Here is a 23,418-nt window from a genome sequence, read left to right as displayed (position 1 = left end):
TATCTCCAAAATCACCCCCAGGGCGAGGGCCTCCGCGGTAACCATCTCTATCACCAAATCTTGACCTATCCCCTTCAAAACGTGGAGGTCCCCTGAGAAAAAGGAAGGAAAAAAAAAGAGTAGCTTTCTAATAAGATAACAACACAACTTTAGAGCAAAGCTATTGACATGTAAACTTAAAATACAGGAAAAAAGCACACAATCCGTCTTACAAAGGTGAAAATATGACAGAATAAGTACCTAGGGCGATCACCAGGCGGTCCAGAACCAAACGGGCGGGGAGGTCCCTTTGCAGCCTTCTTAAGGGTAGCAGGAACAATCTCAGATGGAAGGTTCAGATAAGAGCGGAGGTGTTCGATGCCATCATTAGTGAGGAACCAGTAGTAATGCTCCCAGCCGAAGGTCTCCCTCACAAATTCCCGAGATTTGAAACTTTGCATCAACTTTATGACTTGAAGGTTCGGCACATCAATAAGTGGATGCTTTGGCAGGTTAAAGTCCTTCTTTGCGTACAATACCCCCTCTACAAAGCCAAGAGCGAAATATAAGAAAACAATCTATAAATAATCATAATACAATTAGCAGAGAGATCTAATGGTGCAGTAGAATCTCCTGAGTTCTTGAAGACGTACTGGTAAAATGTAAATTAAAAATGACAAACTTTAAACATCTCTTTGAGCATTCAAACTTTTACAATTATAAAAACATAGAGTGACATAAGAAGCTCCAAGTCGCATGTTAATAACATTAATTGAACCAGGGAAGATGACATGTTTGCATATAGATATGATTTGCACGAATATGAACCATTCACACCCAACAGCAATGGTATTGATAATCTCCATCGCTTAATTCAAATATAAAGAAAATACTTATTATTCATAGTCTCTAGAACCAACAAAATACGAAAATCTGAACAGAATAACCTGATGATTTAATATATCCATATGACAAAAGAATAAATCATGTTTTTCTTAATCATATATATTTCTAATCATATATAGTTTATAGGAGAAATAAGAATGTTACGATGGATGCGTGGATATAAAGTAAGAGATAGAATGAGAAGTGAGTGGACCCATAGGAACTTAGATGTTGTGGATAAAAATGCCGGACTTGATCAAGATGTTTTGACCGTCAGCATCGGAGGGCTTCATGAGCACCACTTAAAAAGATCATGGAATTAATTTCATGAAATTAATTTCGAGAAGGAGGGAACCCTTAACAAAAATGAACAGGATGGAGCCTTCAATGCCGCGATGATAGCTAGGTCAAGTGATAATCTCAACATAGTCCACATAGTTCAACGATCATGTTTGCTTGAATTATCCGTTTTCATCTAAAGACAACTAATCATGTGCAATACCAATCCTACGTTCTGGACTAAATGTACATTGTGAATAAAAATTTATCTGCAGTAAAACTGAACTCTGTGCAATACCAAGGTATTCCTTATGATAGATAAATCTATTAATTCAAACACACGCTTTTCAGTGTTTCACCCTCTAGAGTAAATAAAACCAACATATGCAAAGAAATATCTTGTGAATTTTCATTTTCCAAAACCCCGACAATTTGCATTCCTTGCCTAACAAAGGACATTCAGTGCTTCTACTCCCCAGAGGTACAAAACCAAAACATAGCAGACCAACATCTTTCAAAATGCAGAAACCTAGATTTTCAGAATCCAAAACCCTAGCAACTTAATTTCCTTGCCAATAACCTAGATTTTAATTGTCCAAAACCCTAGCAATTTGATTTCCTCGCCCAACGACATTCCACAAGCTCAGCGAATCTAACAAAAACCCAAAAAAAACGAAATTTGGCGGGAAAAACTAACCTTGGAAGAGGTACTTGCAGATCTCCTGGCGATTCTTCTTCGGGATAATCTGAAGGCAAAGAATTTGATAAAGAAATTCAGAGATCGGGAACTAAAACCCTAAAAAAAATTTACCCTAATTTTTGAGCTTACCATGTTGACGAGAACCCTGAGGAGCCGCAGCAGCGTTTAGAGGAGAGAGAAAAAAAAACCCTAGAAACTATAAATTTATAGGCAGGGCTTTACTGGTTACTTGACGGCCCGATTTAATTTTGGGCCGAAAGAGATTAAGTTGGGCCGGGCTTCAGAATCCTACTTTCGTTGGGCTTTTTGAAAATAAAAGTACGACTGAAACTTAAAGCCCGTATTTAATGGATCTACACCGAAACCCGAATTTAACCAGACCCGTTAGCTCCTTGATATCCATCTCCCGGAAAACGCGCGCCAATAGCACGACGAATTCTCCACCGCCCACAATTCCGGCGGGGCCCACTCCTCCATTTTCCCGCCAATTATTCCAAAGCCCTGAAGCTCTATCTCCGAAAAATTTCCCAAAACCGCCAAACCCTAGGAATTCCTAGAAACCCTAGCTATCAGAAACAGAATGTATGTGGTGAAGAGAGACGGAAGGCACGAGCCCGTGCACTTCGACAAGATCACGGCGAGATTGAAGAAGCTCAGCTACAGATTGAGAGCCCCGAGCACTGCGATCCTGTGCTCGTCGCCCAAAAAGTCTGCGCGGGGGCCTACACGCCAACCATCAAGATTACGCCTCGGTATCATCGGTCCTCCATCTCTGCGATCTGATGTTGATTTCTTGAATTTTGATGGTCGGTTGACTCAAATTTTGGATCTTGACAGCTTGCGGCGAGGATTGCGGTCTCGAATCTTGACAGCTTGCGGCGAGGATTGCGGTCTCGAATCCGCTCTCTAAAAATTGACAAAAATAGGTAATGGAGATTCTTTTTTTTTCCCTCTCCGAGTTTGATCTGGGAAATATCTTAAAACTGTGGTGTTTGAATTTGATTTCAGGATTAAGGTCATGTATCATCATTATAATGAGAGATCAGGACTGGAAGCGCCTCTGATTGCTGATGATGTTTATGAGATAATCATGAAGGTAATGTCCTTCAATTTTGTCCAAAGTTTCTTAGATTAATGCGATCTGATGGCGACAGAGGTTTTAAATTGAGATAAACTGTGTTTGATGATGCCATAATTTTCTTTTATGATTATAATCTCCTCAATTTAAGTCAAGATGACTGCTAGCCCTTTGAACCACTTCTTTGTTTTTTATGCATAAATTTGATGCATAACGGAAATGATTTTTTATTTGACTCATTAATATATGACAATGTTACGTTCTGTTACCTATTTTGCTCAATTTTTAGAGAGCGGCACTCTGAAATTTGTGCACCCAGAACGTTTTATGTTGTAGCAGCGTAGTACCGCAGTGACTTGTGCACGTCACTAAATAATTTATCACTCTGTATATTTTCTTTAATGTTATTAGCTGGAATAACTAATATGTGTAAGCTACTAACATTACTCAAATTTGTTAATCGCAGAATGCAACTCGCCTGGACAGTGAGATAATCTACGATAGAGATTTTGATTATGACCTCAACACATGCTGATAGAAGGTTGTTGAGACTTGAGAGACCTCAACACATGCTGATGAGAGTTGCCGTTGGGATTCATAAGGATGATGTTTATTCTGCTGTAAAAACATACCATCCAATGTCGCAACAATGGTTGCACATGCTTCCCCCACTTTGTTTATTGCCTACAATCCAACATCTATAGAGCCGAAGAGTTCTGAGGTTTGTTTATTAGCACCTGGTGACATCACTCTGCAAGTTTTAAGGCATGACAAGTTCCTACGTAAGCCTAATACTTCAATTTTGCAGTGGAGAATTTGTAGTTGTGAACAAACATCTCCTGCGTGACTTGACTGAAATGGGAATCTGGTCTCCGTTACTTAAAAAAACAAATATAGTTTATGAAAACGGTTCAGTTCTTAAATTTCCAGAGACTCCTGAGCATCTCAAAGCAATTTGTAAGTTAGATCTTTTGCAGAGGCTTGCATTTCTTCACCGACTCGTATATTATTTTCTTACGCATTAACCTTTGTGATGTTAGAACTGTGTGGGAGATCAAGCGAAGGACAGTTGTTGACGTGGCCACTGATCGCGGCTGCTTTATAGATCAAAGTCAGAGCTTGAACATTCACACGGACCAACCAAACTTTGGAAAGCTTAACTTCACTTCACTTCCATGCTTGGTCGAAGGTATTACGTCATCCCTCAACTACAACATTCTATGTTTTTTGATAATGAACTTATATATATTTTTTCATTGTCAATTCTGCTGAAACAATGTAACTCTCTGGTAAAGGGTCTCAAAACGGGAATGTATTACTTGCGTTCACGTGCTGCTGCTGATGAAATTAAGCTCACTGTGGATATTTCCTTGCTCAAGGTAGAAAAACAAATCTCCTTTTTCTGTAGGCAATATTACGGTCAAGTTTGTCTTCAAATGTATATACTTCAATAATCAAAATGTCGTCAAAATTTGCAGAAGGAACCAGTGGAAGAGGACAATTTGGAATGTAAAATGGCTCAAGTTGCCTGTTCCTTGGAAAACCGTGAAGAGTGCATGGCATGTGGAAGTTAAGAATTATCGACACTTGACCTTTAGAAAGATGAAGTGTGGCAATGACTACTTCAAAGCTGCAGGAGTCTTACGTCAAAAATTGAGTAACATATATTTCTCTTATCTGCGCTTGTTGAGAGAGAAGTGCTCTTTTGAGTAACATATATTTCTCATATTTTCCTGCTCATATATACTATCAACATCGGCTTCTCTACTTCATACTTCACAGCATGTCAATTTGTAAACCTGTGATGTTGAAATCATAACGTTTACTTGTACTCACGACTTCTCATTTTTGACAGTGAATGATCTATTCTGTTTATGCGCCAGACAAAAGTTCAACTTTTATACTTTGGTGGAATTTTTTTTTTCCTTAAGTCAGATATGTGATCGGTCATACATTTACGAGAGCATCCATTGACCTAGTCTGGTTGATTCGAAGTGAATTATTCATGCAGCATTTTGTTCTTCAGCTGCAAGTAGGCTCATTCTCTTGCCTCTTTGCTTGTTTGAAGTCAAAATTTGACTTTGTGTTATTTTTGGCTCGTTTTGTTTCAGAGTGCAAACAGTCTATGTAGGGGCGTTGAGGTTCATATCCTTAACGGGCATGAGCGAGTTACAGGTACTTATATATTGTAGCTCAAAATTTTCCTATTTCGTCTCAATTTTTATTTTAAGCTGAAAATATGATTTATTTCTATTTTCATACTACTATTACATTCTGCAGTTAGTTTCCCTTTTGGGTGCTGCTACAGGGACCCCAAATAGGGGACCCAAAGGGGGGGGACAAGTAAGGTGTCCCCCTGAATGCATGATGCACTGTTCTATAGCAGTGCATCATGCATTCAGGGGACCCCCCTCCCCTCCCCGGTCCCCTATTTGGGGTACCTGAGGTGTTTTTGTTCGCTTTTTATGTGGAGCATCCGAGTCCGTACGTCATTAATGCCTCCTTCTGTTCCTAAACGTCACTAATTGAAATATTTATAAACAGGAAAGTTCAAATAAAAAATCTAACCTGAAATAAAAATTACAGGCCACACCCTAATTCTGAAATAAAAATATCATGAAATTCATCAAGTTATTCAACGTCACTAATCAAGCGCTACAATGAACGACAGTTGATGGACAAGTTCACTTGGACTATGATAGGTAGCAAGGAACACGTGTCCTATATTCTTTTCGCGTTTATGGTGTGATAAAATGGGATGCCATGTTTTGCATTTATTTATTTATTTTTTTTTTGAAATTTTTATTTTATTTTATCTTTTTGGGGCTCTAATTTCTTTGCCTCTCAACCACCTGGCTTTAGAGTAGCTTCGTCCTCGTGGTTCTTAGGGATCCAATGTTATTAGGTAAGGCCTCAAACGATCTTAGGGTATAAAACTTTCATGTGTAAGTTATTAATATATAGTCGAGTGTCAAATTTTGCTTATGTTTAAATGATATTAATGCGCATCCGCCTACTAATTTGATCCGACAGCGAACTACCCACAAACTGCAACAACTACCGACCTAATTAGTCAAATTCCCGGATTAAATCCCATGAGTTGTGTCAAATCAAACCCAGCGCTTCCGCTCTCATTTGTTTGGATAATCAGATGCATTTAGTTTCTGATAGATCTAAATGCGTGGGCGCGTTTAATCTTTTTGGCCTTATTATTGATATTTGGAGTTAAAAAGGTAAGCCATTTGGCCACAAAAATTACCGGGCCACTTGCTCCTCGATTCTGATTGAATCAAAAGAGACAAGGACTGGTGATAACACCCAAGGCCTCTTCCATTCATTCCTTGAATCAGATAATGATTAGGAGGAGATAAGGGGTATGGGTAGGGGTGTTATCGGAGCGGATACGACTCGGATATGACACTTACCATATCCATATCCGCTTACCCATCTCGGATACGGATACGGATACGGATACGGATATACATCGGTAAGAAAAATTTATATCCATATCCGCAAAAATCGGATACGGTTACGGATATAGATGCGGATATTTAAACGGATATGTATCCGGATACAAAAAGGATATGAGAAAACTAGATAATATTTAGAAAAATATAGTCATGTGATACAAAAGAGATGTTCATTATGATTGGGAAGCTAAGATTAGACATCTTGATCATCAAAATTAACCACAAATCCATAATCTAAGAATCGAAACTATCGTAAGAGTACGACCAATATGTATTCGGATATTTCGGATACAGATACGGATATTTCACTACAAAACCATATCAGTAAACATATTCTATCGGTTATACATTTGAGTAACCATATCTGTTTCCTAACGGATACAGTTATGGGTATTTTCACAGATACGGATACGGTTTAGCACCCCTATATACGGGCCTAAAAGGTTCAAAATTGTGGTTTTAAAACAAAAGGGATCACGTGGGGCTCCCAAGCACTAGAACCTTAAAGAAATGACAATTTAGACCATGAGGAGCTTATTTTTAGCTCATGGGTATTGAAGTTGGCCAACCCAAAGTGCTTGTACTTATATGTAATTATGTGGGGAGAAAAACAAAGAACAAAAAAAACAAAAAAAACATCATTGTCAAATATCTAGCTCCTTGGATCATCCATACCTATAATCATCCATTATCTATACGCCCAAGCCTACATTTATCCATTATCCGTTATACTTGGGTTATAATTATTTTTCACGGACATAATTCCACCAGCGGAAAAAGAAAATCTAATAAATGATCATTGCCTTGGTGGATGGATTTCCGTTGATAGAAGTGAAAACTCTTCTTTCTTTCTTTTTCTTCTTCTTCTTCTTCTTCTTAAATACAGATGGAACCTCCATGATGAGGCTCCGGCTATTTCATTACTCAAAATGGACTGGTTACAAAAAGAGAGACCAGTGTGGTCTCTATTAACCAGGATTCCACTATGAATAAAATGGCAATATCCAAAATCGATCTATTTTACTAGTTCTCCACACCCGGTGGTATTTCTTATTCATGCAAAACTATTTTATTAGATTATCAAGGATATGCTCAGTGACAGGGCTATATAGGGTCCAATGGTACGACAGTATATCACTAGATTGTCTACTTTATAAACGTTTTTATTTATTCTCTACTTTATAAACATTTTTACTTATTTTTACATGTATTTACTACTTGTGATATCATTGTGACCAGGACGTGACACCGCTGAAGAGGATAATCTTTGAAATTGCCTACTTCAATAAGGACCGTTTGGATCGGGTATGTTGAAGGGAAAATGAGAGGGAAAGCTGTCAATTTGCCAGCTTTTTGGCAGCTTCCCCCCAAAATATAAGCGATTTTGGGGGAAAGCTGACAAATTGACAGCTTCCCCCGTCCTTTCCCCTTTAAAATACCCGATCCAAACAACCCCTAAACAAAATTTTGGAGATATACAGTGACGTCACCGAAACAAAATTTTGGCTGTGCCACTGGATATGCTACATTTTTTTCACTTGAGTTGCTGTCCTATTGGATTGGTATCTCAGGAGATATATTGTGGGCCATTCATCCAGTGATATCAGGCCTAAGGGGCTTAAGTGGGACCCCCAATGTGATCTTCTTTCGGATGAAATCATTCAAGAAGTAAATGCAAACGATCATCTTCCCGCAGATAATCAAGAATATCTTTCCCAATAATGGCGTGAAATATCTCGTGACTCGGACTGGCCTTGGTTTACGATGGTCTTTTTACATGTTGGCCCCTTGCTTTTTTCATATCTCAAAATCTGCCTTCCGAATCATTGAAAGCATCATTTACGCCCTCAGTTCGTGCAAGTTGTTTCCCAATTTAGTTCCTTTATCTGTCCAATTCCTTAAACATTAATGCCTCACGGACCACAATAGGGGACCCAAGGCATGGGACATGTGAGGTGTCACTATCCGGTTGCATGATGTGCTATTTATGAACAGTGCATCATGCAATCGGATGGTGACACATCACATGTCTCATGCCTTGGGTCCGGTCCTTGTAGCAACACCCATAAATAAATTTGGGTTTGGTGTTGGGGTTTTAATAAGAAAAATTCTTAAAGGACCCAAAATATGGGACCAATAGAGGGGACAAGTGAGGTGTCTCCCTCCTATTGGATAATGAGTTGCCATCACCTATTGGATAATGAGTTGGCCATCATTAATGATGGCAACTCATTATCCAATAGGAGGGAGACACCTCACTTGTCCTCTCTAGTGCTCTCATATTTTGGGTCCCTGTAGCAAAGCTCTTTTAATAAGCTTGGGTTCTAAAACCGAGTAAGAACTTGGATCCTAAGTTTGACTTTGGTGGTATGTTTCCGCTAATCCCAAGGACAGTTCACAGTGTGGACTAAGCTAGAAGTTTCAATGATCTTAGGGGCTAATTCAGAAATATAAAAAGATTTTGAAGGGACCAAAATTTGTAAAAAAAACCATCTATCTACATTGACATTATCCATAGTCAATAGTTGTTCGGACAGCGAGATTCCAGGTTATCCCAAAGATATTCAACCATTGGGTGGGGCCATGTCGTCATCGGCTATTTTATTTTACAAAATTTTGGAAGTCCAAACCTTTTGAAGGATAAACATAATAATAGCAAGTCTAAAGACCTAGTTAGATAAGTTCAAAGTACACTGCCCCTGTACCCCCCTCTGCGAGTTGGGTGGCTCGCGGTTCACCCGCGAGCCAAAAAGCAGGATTTGCAACAAATAGCCCCCTTGATTTTCCTATTATTGAGTACATCCTTCCCAGTCCTCAGAAAGGGGAAGCACCTCAAAAGGGGGAAGCATTTGCGTAATCTCTAAAAACCCATCTCATGCCAAACTATACCTCAAAAGAAAAATCACCTAACATTGCACCAAAGTTAATAATGATTCCAATGAAGTATTGAAATTGTCAACCGAAGCCTTGCACTCAAAAAGTGTCTTCTCTTTTTAGGGTGCGCCTGATTTGTATTTATTGGAGTCACAGTGTAGATTCAATAACAGTACAGCTCCTATTACATATGCCGGAGTTAGACAAGGGTGTCTGATTTGTATTTATTGGAGTCAGCAATTTATTTTCTATAAATACATGTCTCAAAAACTTGAAAATATTAATTTTTCAGATATTGTTGCAATTGTTGTTGTGTGTAATTTTAATTGCAATTGTTGTTGCGGTTATTTGGTTTGGTTTTAAAAAAAAAATTCGCTTGCAACTCAGAAATGTCGACTCATGTTCAAATCCGCGTAAATTGTCGGCTGTGATTTCATTTTTTTTAGGTATAATTGTAGATGTAAATGATTGTATCTGTCATTTGCAGTAAGGGGTTGTTTGTTTGTCTAAAAAAAAAGAAAAATCAAAGAAATGGAAAACTATTTCTGGGAAAAATTGTTTTGGGAATGTTTGGTTGGCTAAAAAAAAAAGAAGGAAATCAAAGAAATGGAGATGAGATGATGTTAGTCGCCACCATATTATAGGATGATGTGAGTGATTTTTTAAGAAAAATTGTTTTGATGTTTGGTTGGTGAAAAAAACAAGGAAATGAATTATAAGAAACCTATTTCTTGTAATAGGTTGTTTTCTTTTGTTTGGTTTATTCTTAAAAATAATAAAATAGATGAGATGAGTTGTCATTATATTATTGGATGGTGTGACTCACACTTAAGGAAATCGTTTTCCTAGCTTTTTAGGAGAAAATTAGTGTAAATGAAATGTTAATGAGATGAGATGAGTTGTCACCATCTTATTACATGATGATGTGAGTGATTTGAAATGATGAGATGAGATGAGTTGAGTGATGTTGTGGATGAAAATAATATTTTATTAGATGTGTTGGATGAATTGTTGGGTAAAAATAATATTTTATTAGATGTGATGGATGTGTTGTTGGATAAAAATATTTTTTTATTAGATATTGCAGATGAGCTGATGGATGAAAATAATATTTTATTAGATGTTGTGCGTGAGTTTTAGGGATTTAAATGGATGAAGTTGTACTTTTTGAGATTTCCGCTTTTTCATTTCCATTTCTTGGTTTTCATGAAATAACATCCTAGTAACAGCAAAACAAACTAAACCCTTAAAGAAAAATATGATTGATTTATAATATCTTTGGTACGAGACAAGAAAACCTTGTCCTACGTTCATACCGTAGGCCAGAAAAAGCCCACTGGGCCAGCGCCGATGTCGGCACAAAAAAAAAAAGAAAAAAAGAATCCAGAAAACAAATCCGAGTTGTCCTCCTCCTCAACTGTAACTTGTCAGTTTATCCCCCAAATTGGATCCTAAATTCCTACTCACCGACTCCCTTTCAATTTCCCCTACCCAAATACAACCCCCTTCACAAACCCCAGTCAATCTCAGTGTGAACCCCATCTTTTCGCACTTAGCCCCCCCCTACTTTTTAAAACATTGCATCTTTTTACCTTTTCAATATACAATTGGCGGCCAAAACCGCACGTTTGAATTGGCCATCTATATATAAGCTTGTAATGAGCCCTCAGCTTGTCTACTACCACTTGCTGCATTCTCTCCATACACTACCCCCTCTCGAATTAAGATTAATGTGCTTCGACATGTCGAATTTACCCAAATTTGGGCTCGGCGGAGCTGAAGAGGGGGAGGAGGAGGCGGTAGAGTCGAGAGAACCGGCGTTAATGGCGCCGGTTCTGTCGAGGTACCATCGGGACCTGGAGTTTTCAGCAATGGTGAACGCATTGAGCCGGGTGGTCGCGGGGGAGCCGGACCCCGCATTTTCTTCGTCGGGGTCTTCGCAGTCTTCTTCGTCGTCCGGGTTGAGGATGGCGAGGGGGGAGGTGGGTTATGGGCTGCAGCGTTATTACCAGGCTGGCGGTCATGGGTTCGGTGGTGGTGGTGGTTATGGAGGAGGAGAGGGTTCATCGAGTTTTAGCATTGCAGGTATTACTTGGTTAATTTCTGTTTGTTATTTGTTATGTTTTTATTGGCATTTTGATATTTGATTAGGAGTTTATGTGTATGTAACGTAGGTTCTAGCCGAGTTGGTAAGTTGGATGTGAGTAGTACGCACGAATTTAATTTCGTGGAATGCCCGAGGGCCGTGCATTGGAGGGTGCCCCTTAACGACTCCCGGGGGTTTGATATCCATGATCCGAGGGATCGTGGGGGGGATCGAGTTCCCTCCCCAAACCCAATAAAAGATTATTCATTAGGAAGACGGTAGGAAAATGAGAAATTGTTTAGTTTATGATAGAGCAGAACATGATCTCCAACTTACTCTTTTTGCTGCGTTCTCCAATGTAATAAGAAAATTCTCTTGTTTGCATGACGTTGAATATCATACTCTCTCTCATTTAGAATACTCATATGTTTCATGTGGGTAATAGCAAATATTTATTGCTGAGTACGTAGCTTAGCTGTAAACTAAAAAAAAAAAAAAAATTGGTACCAGCTATCATAATACCTCTCATTTTTAATAGGATGAACAATATCAGTTGTGAATTGTGGTTATTTTTATAAGTTTTAATTACTCGAGATAGGTGATAACTATCTGTTGAATGCTAAACCAATTATGACTTTGAAAATGATCTTTTTTTTTCATAACTTTTCTTCTTCTCTTCCCTGTTTTTTCTTTTGGTATGTGTTACTCTATGAAACTTAACTAACTTCTCAAAACTTCTAACCATAATAACTCCTGTTTCTAAGTTCTAACACAAATTTTCTCTCTCCTCTCTCTCTCTCTCTCCACAGGACCAACTCAGACCATTCAACTGCCATCTCCTCAGCTCTCGCCTCCTCAACCACCCCACGCGCCCCCTCGCGCCGCCACCGGAAGGCCGATACCGTGGGTCCGGCAGAGGCCGTGGGCAAATGGGCGGCGAGATCCGCGACCCGCACCGCGCGAGACGTGTCTGTCGGCCACGTTCGAGAGCCGGATGGCCAGCCGCCCGTGCTTACTTGACGAGGCCGCCATCCGTTTCCGAGGAAGCAGAGCGAAGCTCAACTTCCCTGAAAACGTGCCCACACAAAGTCAAAGTCAAAATCAAAGTCAAAGTCAAAATCCTAGTCCTAGTCACAATCCTGCATCCAATGAGCCAACGAGAGACTATTTGGAGTATTCAAGATTGTTGCAGGGGAGTGGAGACAGTCTTTTGGAGCAGTTGATGGTTTCTAGTTCTAGCTCTGGTTCTGGATCCGATCAGATGGGCCATGTTGGGTCCGAGTTCGGGTCGGGTTCGTGGATGGGTTCGAGCCAGTTTCCTCCATCTTCTTCTGGTTAAGATCTGGCTTGGGTTTCTTAGGTCCCTTTGCTTTGTATTTGGCTAATCTTGAAGTGAAAAAAAATGATTCATTTCTTATGTTATTCTAATTTTTGTTACGCAGGCGAATTGCCCATCTCGAGTTTTCCTCTAGTTCTTTTATATCTGGAGTCTCTCTGAGAGTTTAAACGTGATTAAACAGATCTTGAGAACTAAATTAATCGAACTAATTTTGAAAGAACACTAAAAAAACTAATTTCGAAAGAAGTAATTTCTTTATGAACAAGTGATACCGTAGCCTAGATGAAAATAAGTGAAATGCAACGGGAAGCATTTCTAAAGGTTGACTAAGATGTAGGTATCCTATCATAATCCTCTAGTTACTAGTACGGACCTTTTTACGAGGCATGAATCGTCTAAAATTTTTCATTATTATGAAAACTACAAGGGGGGAAAATACTATTATTGATAACATGTATTATATTTATAATATATCTCTATTGTCGAAGGGATAACCCAGTGTACCCAAGGGTATTTTCGTCTTTTCAACACCTCGCGGCGACGTATAATCCTTTATCCGAATTCAATTGTAAACATTTTGGTGCATCAAATCGAAATAAAAGAGAGGGAAGAACCTTTCAAAACTTTTGAGACCTTGTGAAATGAGATGAGATGTGCGTGTATGTATCATATATCGCACTTAGTACTATGTGTGAGAGAATTTCGCAAGTACGATATTATACATCTTACTTTTACACGGAAAATCTCCCATCTTTTCTTTATGTAATAACATGCAGCATTTCAAAGTCTTCATTTTTAAACAGGTTTGAGTTTTTACAGACAAATTTAACAACTTGATCGCCAACTATTGACTTCTCATCTAATTTCACACAATTTACAGGTAAACAAGAATGCTAACGCAACCGATGAGATACTCTTCGATCCTAATGAACTCCCCAGAGATCGATCTCGGCCCTGAACTCTCAAAAGAACCCAATAGAGCTCATCAAAGACCCACTCTCCAGAACTAAAGGGTCAAATAATCAGCTACATTGAAAGCATCCAAACAGAAGGTTTGTAAGATCTGTTACTGTTGAAAAGAGTGAAAATAATTTTCTTGAGACAACGAGCTGGAGTAGCTCAGTTGGTTAGAGCGTGTGGCTGTTAACCACAAGGTCGAAGGTTCAAGCCCTTCCTCTAGCGTTTTTAGTCGAGCTTCTTATTATTCTAAAATTTTCTTTTATGTTATGCAGTAGAATCTTATGTTTGGCAACCGTGGTGTTTTTGTCGTTTTAGTTTTTTTTATAAAAAAAAATGAAATGCGTTTGGCAACCGGGGTGTTTTTTTGACTTTACCCTTTACAAAATCGTGTTTGGCAAGCGGAGCGTTTTTTTGACTTGACCATTTGCAAAATCCAAAAAATAAACAATTTTCTCAAAACACCAAAAATGTGTTTTGAGATTCCGTTTTTTCATTTAAGTCGTCGCCGCCCCCAGCCCGCCGGACGTCGTCCGTCGCCCCCGCACCGCCCCGCCGCGCCCGCCGTCGACACAGTCGTCCGCCTACCCGCCGACCGCCGCAACGATCCGTCTGGCCACGTCGCGCCCGTCGTGGCTGTCCGTCGCCCGTCGGCCGCCTTACGCCCTCGCTATCCGGTGCCGCCGGCCAGACGGCCCCCCTCCGTCAACGCGCGTCCGCCCGCGGCTGGCCGCCGGGCCACCTCCGCTGACGTCACTCGTCTGCCCGTCGCCGGCCGTTATATAAATATACACTATAAATAGTGTTTTCAAAACATGTTTGAAAAAAAAACACCATGGCATGATGTTTTTCTAACAAAAACACTATTGTAATAAAATCACTTTGAAGTGTCGTTCTGTTTGGATGTATTCTCATGCAATTTTTCTAATGTTTCCGCATTTTTTCATAGAGAAATGCTCTCTTACTTAATAGATTTATGTACATTATTAGGCAATCTACAGTGCTAACACAAAACAACAGAATCATTAGTATACATGTAGCTCACTTTTCTGCTTTGCGAATTTAAGAAATTTGTACATCTCAGCCACAATCTTAGCGGCTTATCACCCTACATTGCAAAGGAACTCAAATTTGATCCGAAAGAAACCAAATTATATCTAACAAAGTAATAATGAGTCCGCAGTTAATAGCTTTTAACTGATTAATTCCAAGTTTTAGCACTATAATAACGAGTTAACGCTTTACCAAATATTTTCTATTATATATGTACACATATACACGTTCATGCATGCAGAAGTTAATCACAACCAAATACAGAAAACACAACCAAAGAACACAATTCATCGAGTATAAAAAAACATCTATGGCTCGCGAGAATTTAAAATTTAAGACAACAGCAAAAATTCAATTTTTCAAGATTCCCAACTAAAACAGACTTGAGAGCGCAGAGCAAAAATGTAATAGCATATCCTCATCCAGCAACAAATTGAAAAACTGAAATGGCACAACTAATAGTCACCACAAATTCTACTCCACACTACTATGCGAAAAGTATCCATAAAAACTGAACCAATAATATTTTCTAAGCCTTGAGCCTTCCATAGAATTTCTGCTTCTCCTCGGTGGTTTGGAAACGTCCATGGCCAAACTTGGACGAGGTATCGATGAACTTGAGCTTGATTTCCTCGAGAGCCAGACGAGAGGTTTGCTTCAGGAGAGACTGGCGAAGGGTGACAACCCTCTTCTTGGGACCAACACAGCAACCCTTGATCAAAATGTAGTCATCTTTGACAACACCGTAATGAGGGAATCCTCCCATGGGAGTGATATCCTTCTCAGTCCTATTAACAACCATAAACCCAGTAATTTTAGATTAAAAGAACCAAAACTAAGGTAAAGCCATAGAGAACGGGAAAAGGTATGTAGTCATTAAAGGGGTTAACATAAAGGACAAAAAGTCTAAATTAACCTTATGAATATGTATTAACCCTAACCCCCAAAAAAAATTATATGGGTTTGTAAAGCATATTCAGGGTTGTTGTCTCTAATTTACAAAGTTTAGGCTGTTTTAGATAAACCACCCCAAAGTTCATAGTGAGTTTTGGGTGGGTTTTCTGCAAAACTACCCTAATCTTCATAGGGATGATATCTTTCAGAGTTTTGAAAGATTTTTGTTTGGCAAACAACAGGGTCAGAGCTAGACCTGTTTTCACAGGCTAAATTATTGCCTTAAACCAGTTTTCTTTAGGACCCGCGGGGTGGGCGGTGGCCCAAAAGAAAAGTGGTTTAGCACAAAACTGGGCCTCGTTTTGTGTAGTTTGCCAAGCACACCCTTATTGACAACCATAATCCAGTCCAAGGTTATCGATAGCGGATAGCGTCGCGTAGCGGTGAGACATCGCTAAGGCTATTTCGGGCTATTGCGGCAAAATAGCGGTAAAACGCGCAAAGTCAAATAGCGGTCTAATTTAGATATGTATAAATACTAAAAAAAGAAAAATTAAAAAAAAATCTAAGAAATCTAAAAGTATATATTGGATGATTTAAAGAGATTCTAAACATGAAATAGACATGTAACCATCACGTAATACCGAAGATGACCGGAGGAGTCAAAAAGTCGTCTTCGAGAAGAAGAGCTTAGCGGTGACAGGACTTCCCTAAGAGGAGCTCACGGTGAAGGAGGTGAGAGGAAGTATCAAGGTAGGTGCCAGAGGCTATGAGAGGTGACGGGAGTATGCTGAAAATCACAGGAGACGGTGGAATGCAATGGTCAAGGGTTGAGTTTAATTTTAAAAAAATAAGCCTCAAACCGTTTTTAAATAGCGGTCAAAAAGCAAATTTCGAATACAATCGCTCACTATTTACCGTTATGACACACTATTGGCCGCTTTTGCGAACATACATATTCCGCAATATGTCACCGCTATTGTGTGATAGCGTAGCGGGCGATAGCGTCGCGGGAAGGGACCGATAACGCTATTAGCACCGCTATTGCGGGGCTATTTACCGCTATTTATAACAGTGATCCAGTCTTCGATTGAAGAACACAAGCTAACAAGGTAAACCTCTTGGAAAAAAAAGGTAAATTTCAGCAAACCCAACTTTGGGATGTTTTGCTCTAAACTCCCTACGTTTTTATTAGAAAACCTCCAAAATTTTCAAAACATTATATAAACCCTTTCACTTTTTGAAAAAAAAAATGTCACAACTCCATGAAAATGAAAGGTAAAAGGTCTCAACTAACCTTATTAATTATCAACCATAAGACAAAAAATTCAAAACTTCCTTTCAGTAAAAATAAGCGTAGGATAATTCTCAAACATTTCGCACATGACAACTTAAAACTGTCTTAAATGTAAGTAATTTAGTGAAGCAAGTTCGAAGGTTTAGCTAATTTATGACGTTCAGGGAGTTGTGCAAAGCGGTTCAAAGTTCAGCAGTGTTAGTGTATATTCCAAAAAGAAATATACATTGATAATTTGATATATTACCTGTCAAACTCAGTAACAGCGGTATGAGACTCATCACCAGCCTTTCCAAGCTTGTACACCTTCTTGTTCATCTCAGTACGGTGATGATACCCGTTCTGCCCAGCACGAGCAACAGTGAAAGAAACTCTAGCGGGATGCCAAGCTCCGATACAAGCAACTTTGCGGAGCCCTCTGTGAGTCTTTCGGGGCAGACGAGTGACACCCCAACGAGTGACAACTCCTTCGTAACCCTTACCCTTTGTCACTCCGATGATATCGATCATCTCGTCTTTTTGGAACACCGCGTCAACTGGGATTTGCTTCTCAAAGAAGCTGTAGGCATAGTCTACCTTCTCTGCGATGGTTCCTCCGTTCACTTGGATTTCCATTAAATGGGCTTTCTTCTGCTTCAAACCCTTCATCTTCCTAATCTGAAAAGGATGGATGGACAACTACATGGTTCATACACTATCACCAAAATGCATGTCTACATTATGTTGTCTAACAATAAGCAACCTGGTATCGAGTTGGATCCCTGAACTATAAACTAAATTAGATACAATAGAAAAATCTTTGAGGATCATTGCATGAATCTTATTTTTCCATCCAGTTATGTTAAGGGCCATCTCTTCCGTTAAGTTGCTATTAGTATATCCTTCTTAATTGCTTTTAACCAAGTTCTTTTGTGCATACAACTGTGTGTATATACACATGCATTGTTATAATTTAAAGAATTTTCTTTAACACAGAGCAGAACAAACAACAAACAGATACAAATAAATGGTCATGCCTGTTTATCTGTCTTAACAAGACAGAATTGCCGATAATAAGAGTGGATATTGGTAAGCAAAGAGAGAACTCAGATTATACTATAATTAAACAAGAAACTTATTCAGAAAATTTCAAAATTATGAGATTACAGCAGAGTTTTTGAGAACCATGTTAACTCATTAAGTGAAGATATTCATATACATGGTCATCAGGCAGAAGCAAGTACCTGAGTGTGGGCCAGCACACGGACAACAGAAGCATATTTCTTTATCTTCTCAAGCTGGGTCTGGATTTCCCTGAGTGTGGGCCAGCACACGGACAACAGAAGCATATTTCTTTATCTTCTCAAGCTGGGTCTGGATTTCCTTCTTCCCATCCTCAGTTTCGTATTTCTTCAGCATATTTCTTTATCTTCTCAAGCTGGGTCTGGATTTCCTTCTTCCCATCCTCAGTTTCGTATTTCTTCGAGTATTTGGTGAAGGCCTTCTTCTTGGATCTGTACCAGTTCTTATAGAACCTCCTCCTGACTTCCTCACTCAGATGCTGAGCCCATACTGTGTTGAGAGAGCGAAGGCCACGTGGAGTCTTCACATAGCCGACAACTCCAACGACAACCAAAGGAGGAGTTTCAATGATTGTGACAGCCTCACATGTCTCCTTCTTGTGAAGCTCTGCAAATCAAAGAAATTCATAGAAAAAATGGCTTAGATAAGCTTCAGCAAAAAATGACTTATCATATCCTAAGGCAGATGCTAACCTTGACAGGAAGAAAGTTAAATACAGATAACCAGCTCAAGATACATAGTTTGATTAAGGCTGATTCAAAGCAGATTCAAGTAGAAAATATTGCAAAAAGAGATTCCCATTAGAAAAGCAAACATATCGTCAAAGGAATGAAAGAATAGCAGAAGAACAATTATCAAAAGTAAGTTTCATAGTAAATGACATCTGAAGGTTACATATAAAAATGGTGATGAAAGATAGTTTCTTATCTGAACCTACTTAACATGATTATGGTAGGAGTAGAAAGTAACAGTAGTTATCCAATTTAGGCGTATAAAACATTTAAATAACACATTCCCTCACATATATCTTCCAAAAGGATACTCTTCTTCAAATGGTAAGACGTTTATGCATATGAAAAAACTAGTTAAGGTAGAAGGACAATGAAACATACTATTGTGGAGTATACCTTTAGGAAATTATAAAAACACAAACAAATCCACATAAAGAAAAGCATAATCAGAAATCACTACTAATACTTGAGTATTCACCAATATGCATGAAAGAACCCTAGTGGATAGTTTAGGCAGAAAATGGTAAACAAATTAAATGGTCGAGTTCAAACATTAAAAAATTTTAAATGGCCTTTTCACTTACTCGACCCTGGCTTCTCCACCTCACGGACGATATGGGTCATGCCAGCCTTGTACCCAAGGAAGGCTGTAAGCTTGCATGGCTTGGTTGGGTCATCCTTAGGGAAGGACTTCACTGCAGCAAAGAAAGGTAAAATCAACAATCTGACAGAACAAAGTACAATGGGACATGATGTACCTTCATCACCATTGAAATAACTACCAAAAGATAATAAACATTTAATAAACATTTAATAGACTTGTAGAAAGCTGGAACTAATAATACCCAGTTACTTAAAATTTCAGATCAACACTCGTTGACTAGTCAAAAGAGACACAGTTACCCCCAAGGAAAAAGCCTATGGATGTTGGAAACTATCTTTCTAATCTAATGGGTTGTGGTTAAGACCAAGACAGCCTAGTTAGAGGGGGAAAAGATCATTTTTCATGTTGGTATCCATTTCATTGTGCTCATCACTGTCATTTCAAACAACAGCCTAGGTGAACTAATAGATGATTGATGATATCCAAGGTTTGCTTGTTAGAGGGTTCACACATTCCCCTATAACGATCGAGGTTTACTTACAAATGAAGACTAGATTGCTAAAATTTCGATATGTGCGCATACAAAGATGCAATAGATTTAAAATTGCAAATAGAACCCTAACCATTATCGACAAAAACACAAACTAAGCACATTACTGCTCCAACCAACGGATACAACAATAAAGTTTAGAACTTGGAGGTAGAAAATGAAACCTTTTCCTCGGTGGCGGGAAGCCCGCTTCCTCGGGAGAAATCCAAGGGATCCATGCCTCGGGTGCTCGAACTTCCGATGGGACATCCTCCTCCTCTTCCTCCTCAAACCCTAATTTCGACCAATTAGAAGAAGAAAAAAGATTAGGGTTTCGATCGCCACTGAAACCCTGGAAACCCCAAGAGCGAGAGAAGAGAACTGACCTGTGATTTCCTCTGACGGCGGCAGCCTCGAGCTCGAGATCTCCGCGCATAAACCCTAGCGAGCTATTTATATGAGCATGAGAATGGGATTGTATGTTTGAATGACCATAATGCCCCTAATGTGTATACCCTTGGCGGGCTAAATTGCAGTAACATACCTTATAAAACGGTAATTTTAAGCAACTCAAGTCAAGGTATATAAATGTTCTAAAAAATAATCGAGAGCATGTAAAGGCTAAATAAATAAAACATAATGTATTTTAGTGCAATTTAGCCCCCGGAGAATTGAAAGTCTTTTTTTTCTCTTTTTCTTGTTTTTTTTTCTCTTTTGCTTTACATTTTTTTCAAGTTTTTTATCTCAGTGCTTGGTACACAAGTTTGGATTTGGATTCCTATGAAACTTTTTTTTAAATGTGTGGATTTTTTGAGAAAACGTATAATAGACAATGTAGTCTATAGCTTTCAAGATTTTTCATATTAGACCCATGAATTTTGAGAAAATTGAAAAATAACTGTAGATTCTGTAGAACATTTTTATGCCCCTTGTCATAGTTTGTACATAACTTTTGACCATCAAAAGAGGAAAATTATAGAATTTTAGGGCTTGTTTGGCAAACCTATTAGACTAGTTTTAGTTTGATCAAACTTTGCCTAATAGCTTAGCCCTTATTTGACAAAACAGAAAGTGGGCTTAACATGTGTTTTGCTCGGCCCCATTTTGCCTAATAATTGGGCCAGAAAAGAATCATGTCCCCCTGATTTTGATACAGAAAACCGTTTTATGTGCCCCTAAAAAACAAAAAAAAAAAAATTATCAAGTTGGGACTCTTTTTTTAAAGATTTGTGTTTACCAAACAATATATAGTTTAGAATCAATTTTGTCTAAAATTTAGCCAAACTAAAGGGGGTTTGGGAGGGCTTATTATTTTGAAGCTTATAAATTAAGTTGGCTTTCGTGGCTTTTGACTTTTCTGATAAAAATGCTATAAACACTATTTGGGCAGAATAATAATTTCTTTGGTCAAACCTAGCTTATTTAGGTAAGCTTATAAGCTAATTTTTCAAAACTGGGGTATACCAGCTTTGAAAAATGGTGAAAAATGGGGCTTATGAGTCAACTTAATTTGATATTTTACTAAACAAGTAGATATGAAAAAACTAACTTAAAAGCTAGTTTGACCAAAAGGTAAGCTCCCTCAAACACCCTCTAAGTCCATCTCAAAACTAGTTCACACATAACTAGTTTAGCCTAACCTCGGCTAAGCCTATCTAGTTCATAACTAAACAATGTTAGTTTTTTTAAGTTGCCTAGGCTGTTTGGTTCGCTATTATAAGGGGTGGAAAACTCAGAAAACCCTTCCACGTCAGATTTTTAGCCCTCCACGTCAGCTTTTTTGTTTCCGTTCATTTCTTTGTGCCGCTTTGGTTCGCTCGAATGGAAGAGGGAAAACTCTGCTGAAATCGCCGCCAATTAAGATTTTTTCCCTCTCCGATTTCCTTCCCCAACCAAGTGAAATTGATGAAAACTCTGTCACGTCAGATTTTTTTTCCTTCTCTGCTTTGTTTACAAAAGTTTTCCTTTTTTTCTATGCGAACCAAACACAAGAAAAATAAATACATTGGTTTCCCACCATTTTTTATGTGCGAACCAAAGCAAAACAATCGATTTCTTGGAAAAGTTTGGAAAACTCAAAACTTGTGTTTCTTTACATGGAATTGCATTTCTCTATATCAAAGAAACGAACCAAACAGCCCCTAAGTTTCAATTTTTTTTTCCTAGTTTAGTAGCAGCAACAACGTCAAAGTTTTCAGTCTCAAAATTGAAGATGGCTTCATAAATTCTACTCTTGCACTCAGTCCTATTGAGAACTATCCTCTTAACTAAGTTAATTAATTTCTAATTTATACAAAATAAAAATAAGATATAATAGACAATTGGTCCGTTAATCTCAACAGTTCACTTTTAAAATTAACTAGTATAGTGCACGTGCTTTGCACGAAAGTATACTTGTTTTGTTTTATGTTTTTAAAATTTTTTTTCGTTCACTCCAAAATAATAAATTAGAAAAAAAAACTATCCTCTTAACAAAATAAGATACTTGTTTTGTCATAATTAATTAACTTTTAAAATGTATCTTTCGTTCACTCCAAAATTTATATAGCAATATAAATTTTGAATAATTATAATTTTATTTAAATGAATAAATTGTATGATAAAACTATGTATAAAGAATTGTATGATTAACTATTATAGTTTGGATAATTGTTATAATTTACTCATGACTTATTAAAAAAATTATAATATATTAAATAATTTCATCTTTTTTAAATATAATAATATTATACATAGCATAATTATAGTACTTTTAGTGACTACATTTTAATTTTATGATTAGTTTATTACAGTATTAGTAAATAATTTACTGAATTGTGTATATTAAATTACAATATAACTTATTAATTTAAAAATACTATTAAAATCATCATATTATTATTATAATAAATATAAATTATTTTTCATACTATTATCATACTTTTAAAGGCTAATAAGATGAAAGGTAAAAGTAGTTGTTCATAAGAAGTGAAATCCAGAGGCATAAGGCATAAGCCTAATGAATTGTTATTATTTTTAATTCTTCTAGAATTTAAAATATTATGCGAAGATAACTTATGGATAAATTTCTATTAAATATCACAATCAAATAATAAAATAATAATGTGACCAAAGATTTTTAAAAATAAAGAAATGCATAATTAATAAGAGGTTATATATAATTAGTGAATGATTAATTACAACTAATGACACATTTGAGAATTATCAAACTTAAAGGGCAAAATTAGAAATTAAAAGTTTTGACAAGGCAATCCTTTTTTTGGATTAGCCTGCTATTTCAAATATTATGCCTAAGTCCAACAACATAAGATATACACATCTAGCACCTTGTCATTCCATTGCAATTTATTCATTTTTTTGAAGCAATGTGATCCGCTCATGAGATATTTTGATTTACGGTATCTAGTATATCTAATCCATGATGTTTATGGTGCATTGGATAGATACTAACTTTTAAATTATCAGATATCAGTTAGTTTTTTTCCCCACTAATTAATCTAAAGAGTCATATATCTTTGGTGCATGGTAAATTTCATGAACTAAATTCATTAAATAACTTCCCCACCTCGTATTTCTTTGGTGCCCCATTAGGTTTCATTAA

At 37.7% G+C, this 23,418-nt stretch overlaps 5 protein-coding genes and 1 non-coding gene across 8 annotated transcripts; 4 read left to right on the top strand and 2 right to left on the bottom strand.

The window, feature by feature from the left end:
- Positions 2–2,049, bottom strand: LOC109826904 (40S ribosomal protein S10-1-like; the record flags this gene model as incomplete). Its single annotated transcript, XM_020393919.1, has 4 exons — positions 1,973–2,049; positions 1,841–1,889; positions 241–523; positions 2–92 (listed from the first exon to the last, which is right to left on the bottom strand). Coding segments are annotated over exons 1-4 (426 nt in total), but the record flags the coding sequence as incomplete, so codon positions are not given.
- Positions 2,424–8,302, top strand: LOC109826903 (ribonucleoside-diphosphate reductase large subunit-like). The gene is given in 13 exon segments (XM_020393918.1): positions 2,424–2,449; positions 2,553–2,595; positions 2,681–2,769; positions 2,852–2,939; positions 3,388–3,440; positions 3,442–3,572; positions 3,575–3,764; positions 3,962–4,076; positions 4,078–4,110; positions 4,217–4,300; positions 4,400–4,953; positions 5,033–5,096; positions 7,631–8,302. Coding segments are annotated over 11 exon segments (948 nt in total). The 3' UTR covers positions 4,496–4,953; positions 5,033–5,096; positions 7,631–8,302.
- LOC109826902 lies at positions 10,794–11,633 on the top strand. Its single transcript, XM_020393917.1, has 2 exons — positions 10,794–11,350; positions 11,440–11,633. Exons 1-2 carry the CDS (start codon positions 10,924–10,926, stop codon positions 11,631–11,633), a joined length of 621 nt encoding a protein of 206 aa, XP_020249506.1. The 5' UTR covers positions 10,794–10,923.
- LOC109826900 (ethylene-responsive transcription factor ERF110-like) lies at positions 12,346–12,690 on the top strand. The gene has a single exon (XM_020393916.1). It carries the CDS (start codon positions 12,346–12,348, stop codon positions 12,688–12,690), a length of 345 nt encoding a protein of 114 aa, XP_020249505.1.
- Positions 13,799–13,872, top strand: TRNAN-GUU. The gene has a single exon. It is a non-coding gene; the product is annotated as a tRNA-Asn (tRNA).
- LOC109825218 (60S ribosomal protein L3) lies at positions 15,025–20,297 on the bottom strand. Of its 3 annotated transcripts, none has more exons than XM_020392008.1 (7): positions 20,204–20,297; positions 20,003–20,111; positions 19,269–19,379; positions 18,300–18,559; positions 18,185–18,229; positions 17,139–17,548; positions 15,025–15,488 (listed from the first exon to the last, which is right to left on the bottom strand). In XM_020392008.1, exons 2-7 carry the CDS (start codon positions 20,085–20,087, stop codon positions 15,230–15,232), a joined length of 1,170 nt encoding a protein of 389 aa, XP_020247597.1. In that variant the 5' UTR covers positions 20,088–20,111; positions 20,204–20,297; the 3' UTR covers positions 15,025–15,229. The 3 variants fall into 3 exon arrangements, with proteins under 3 accessions (XP_020247597.1, XP_020247594.1, XP_020247596.1); XM_020392005.1 differs by lacking the exon at positions 18,185–18,229 and adding an exon at positions 18,115–18,159; XM_020392007.1 differs by lacking the exon at positions 18,185–18,229 and adding an exon at positions 18,115–18,172 and having other exon boundaries at positions 18,313–18,559.

This window comes from Asparagus officinalis, chromosome 10, assembly GCF_001876935.1.
Source record: "Asparagus officinalis chromosome 10, Aspof.V1, whole genome shotgun sequence".
Lineage (NCBI taxonomy): Eukaryota > Viridiplantae > Streptophyta > Magnoliopsida > Asparagales > Asparagaceae > Asparagus > Asparagus officinalis.
This window is presented reverse-complemented; position numbering and strand designations above follow the sequence as displayed.

Bases quoted from the DNA above. Each gene is read 5' to 3' on its own strand.
- LOC109826902 (XM_020393917.1), top strand. From the start codon at position 10,924: ATGAGCCCTCAGCTTGTCTACTACCACTTGCTGCATTCTCTCCATACA. The intron at 11,351-11,439 runs GTATTACTTGGT...TATGTAACGTAG, and splicing joins ATCGAGTTTTAGCATTGCAG to GTTCTAGCCGAGTTGGTAAG.
- LOC109826900 (XM_020393916.1), top strand. From the start codon at position 12,346: ATGGCCAGCCGCCCGTGCTTACTTGACGAGGCCGCCATCCGTTTCCGA.
- LOC109825218 (XM_020392008.1), bottom strand. From the start codon at position 20,087: ATGTCCCATCGGAAGTTCGAGCACCCGAGGCATGGATCCCTTGGATTT. The intron at 18,560-19,268 runs GTAAGTGAAAAG...TTTGATTTGCAG, and splicing joins GGTGGAGAAGCCAGGGTCGA to AGCTTCACAAGAAGGAGACA. The intron at 15,489-17,138 runs GTAATATATCAA...GGTTGTTAATAG, and splicing joins GCTGTTACTGAGTTTGACAG to GACTGAGAAGGATATCACTC.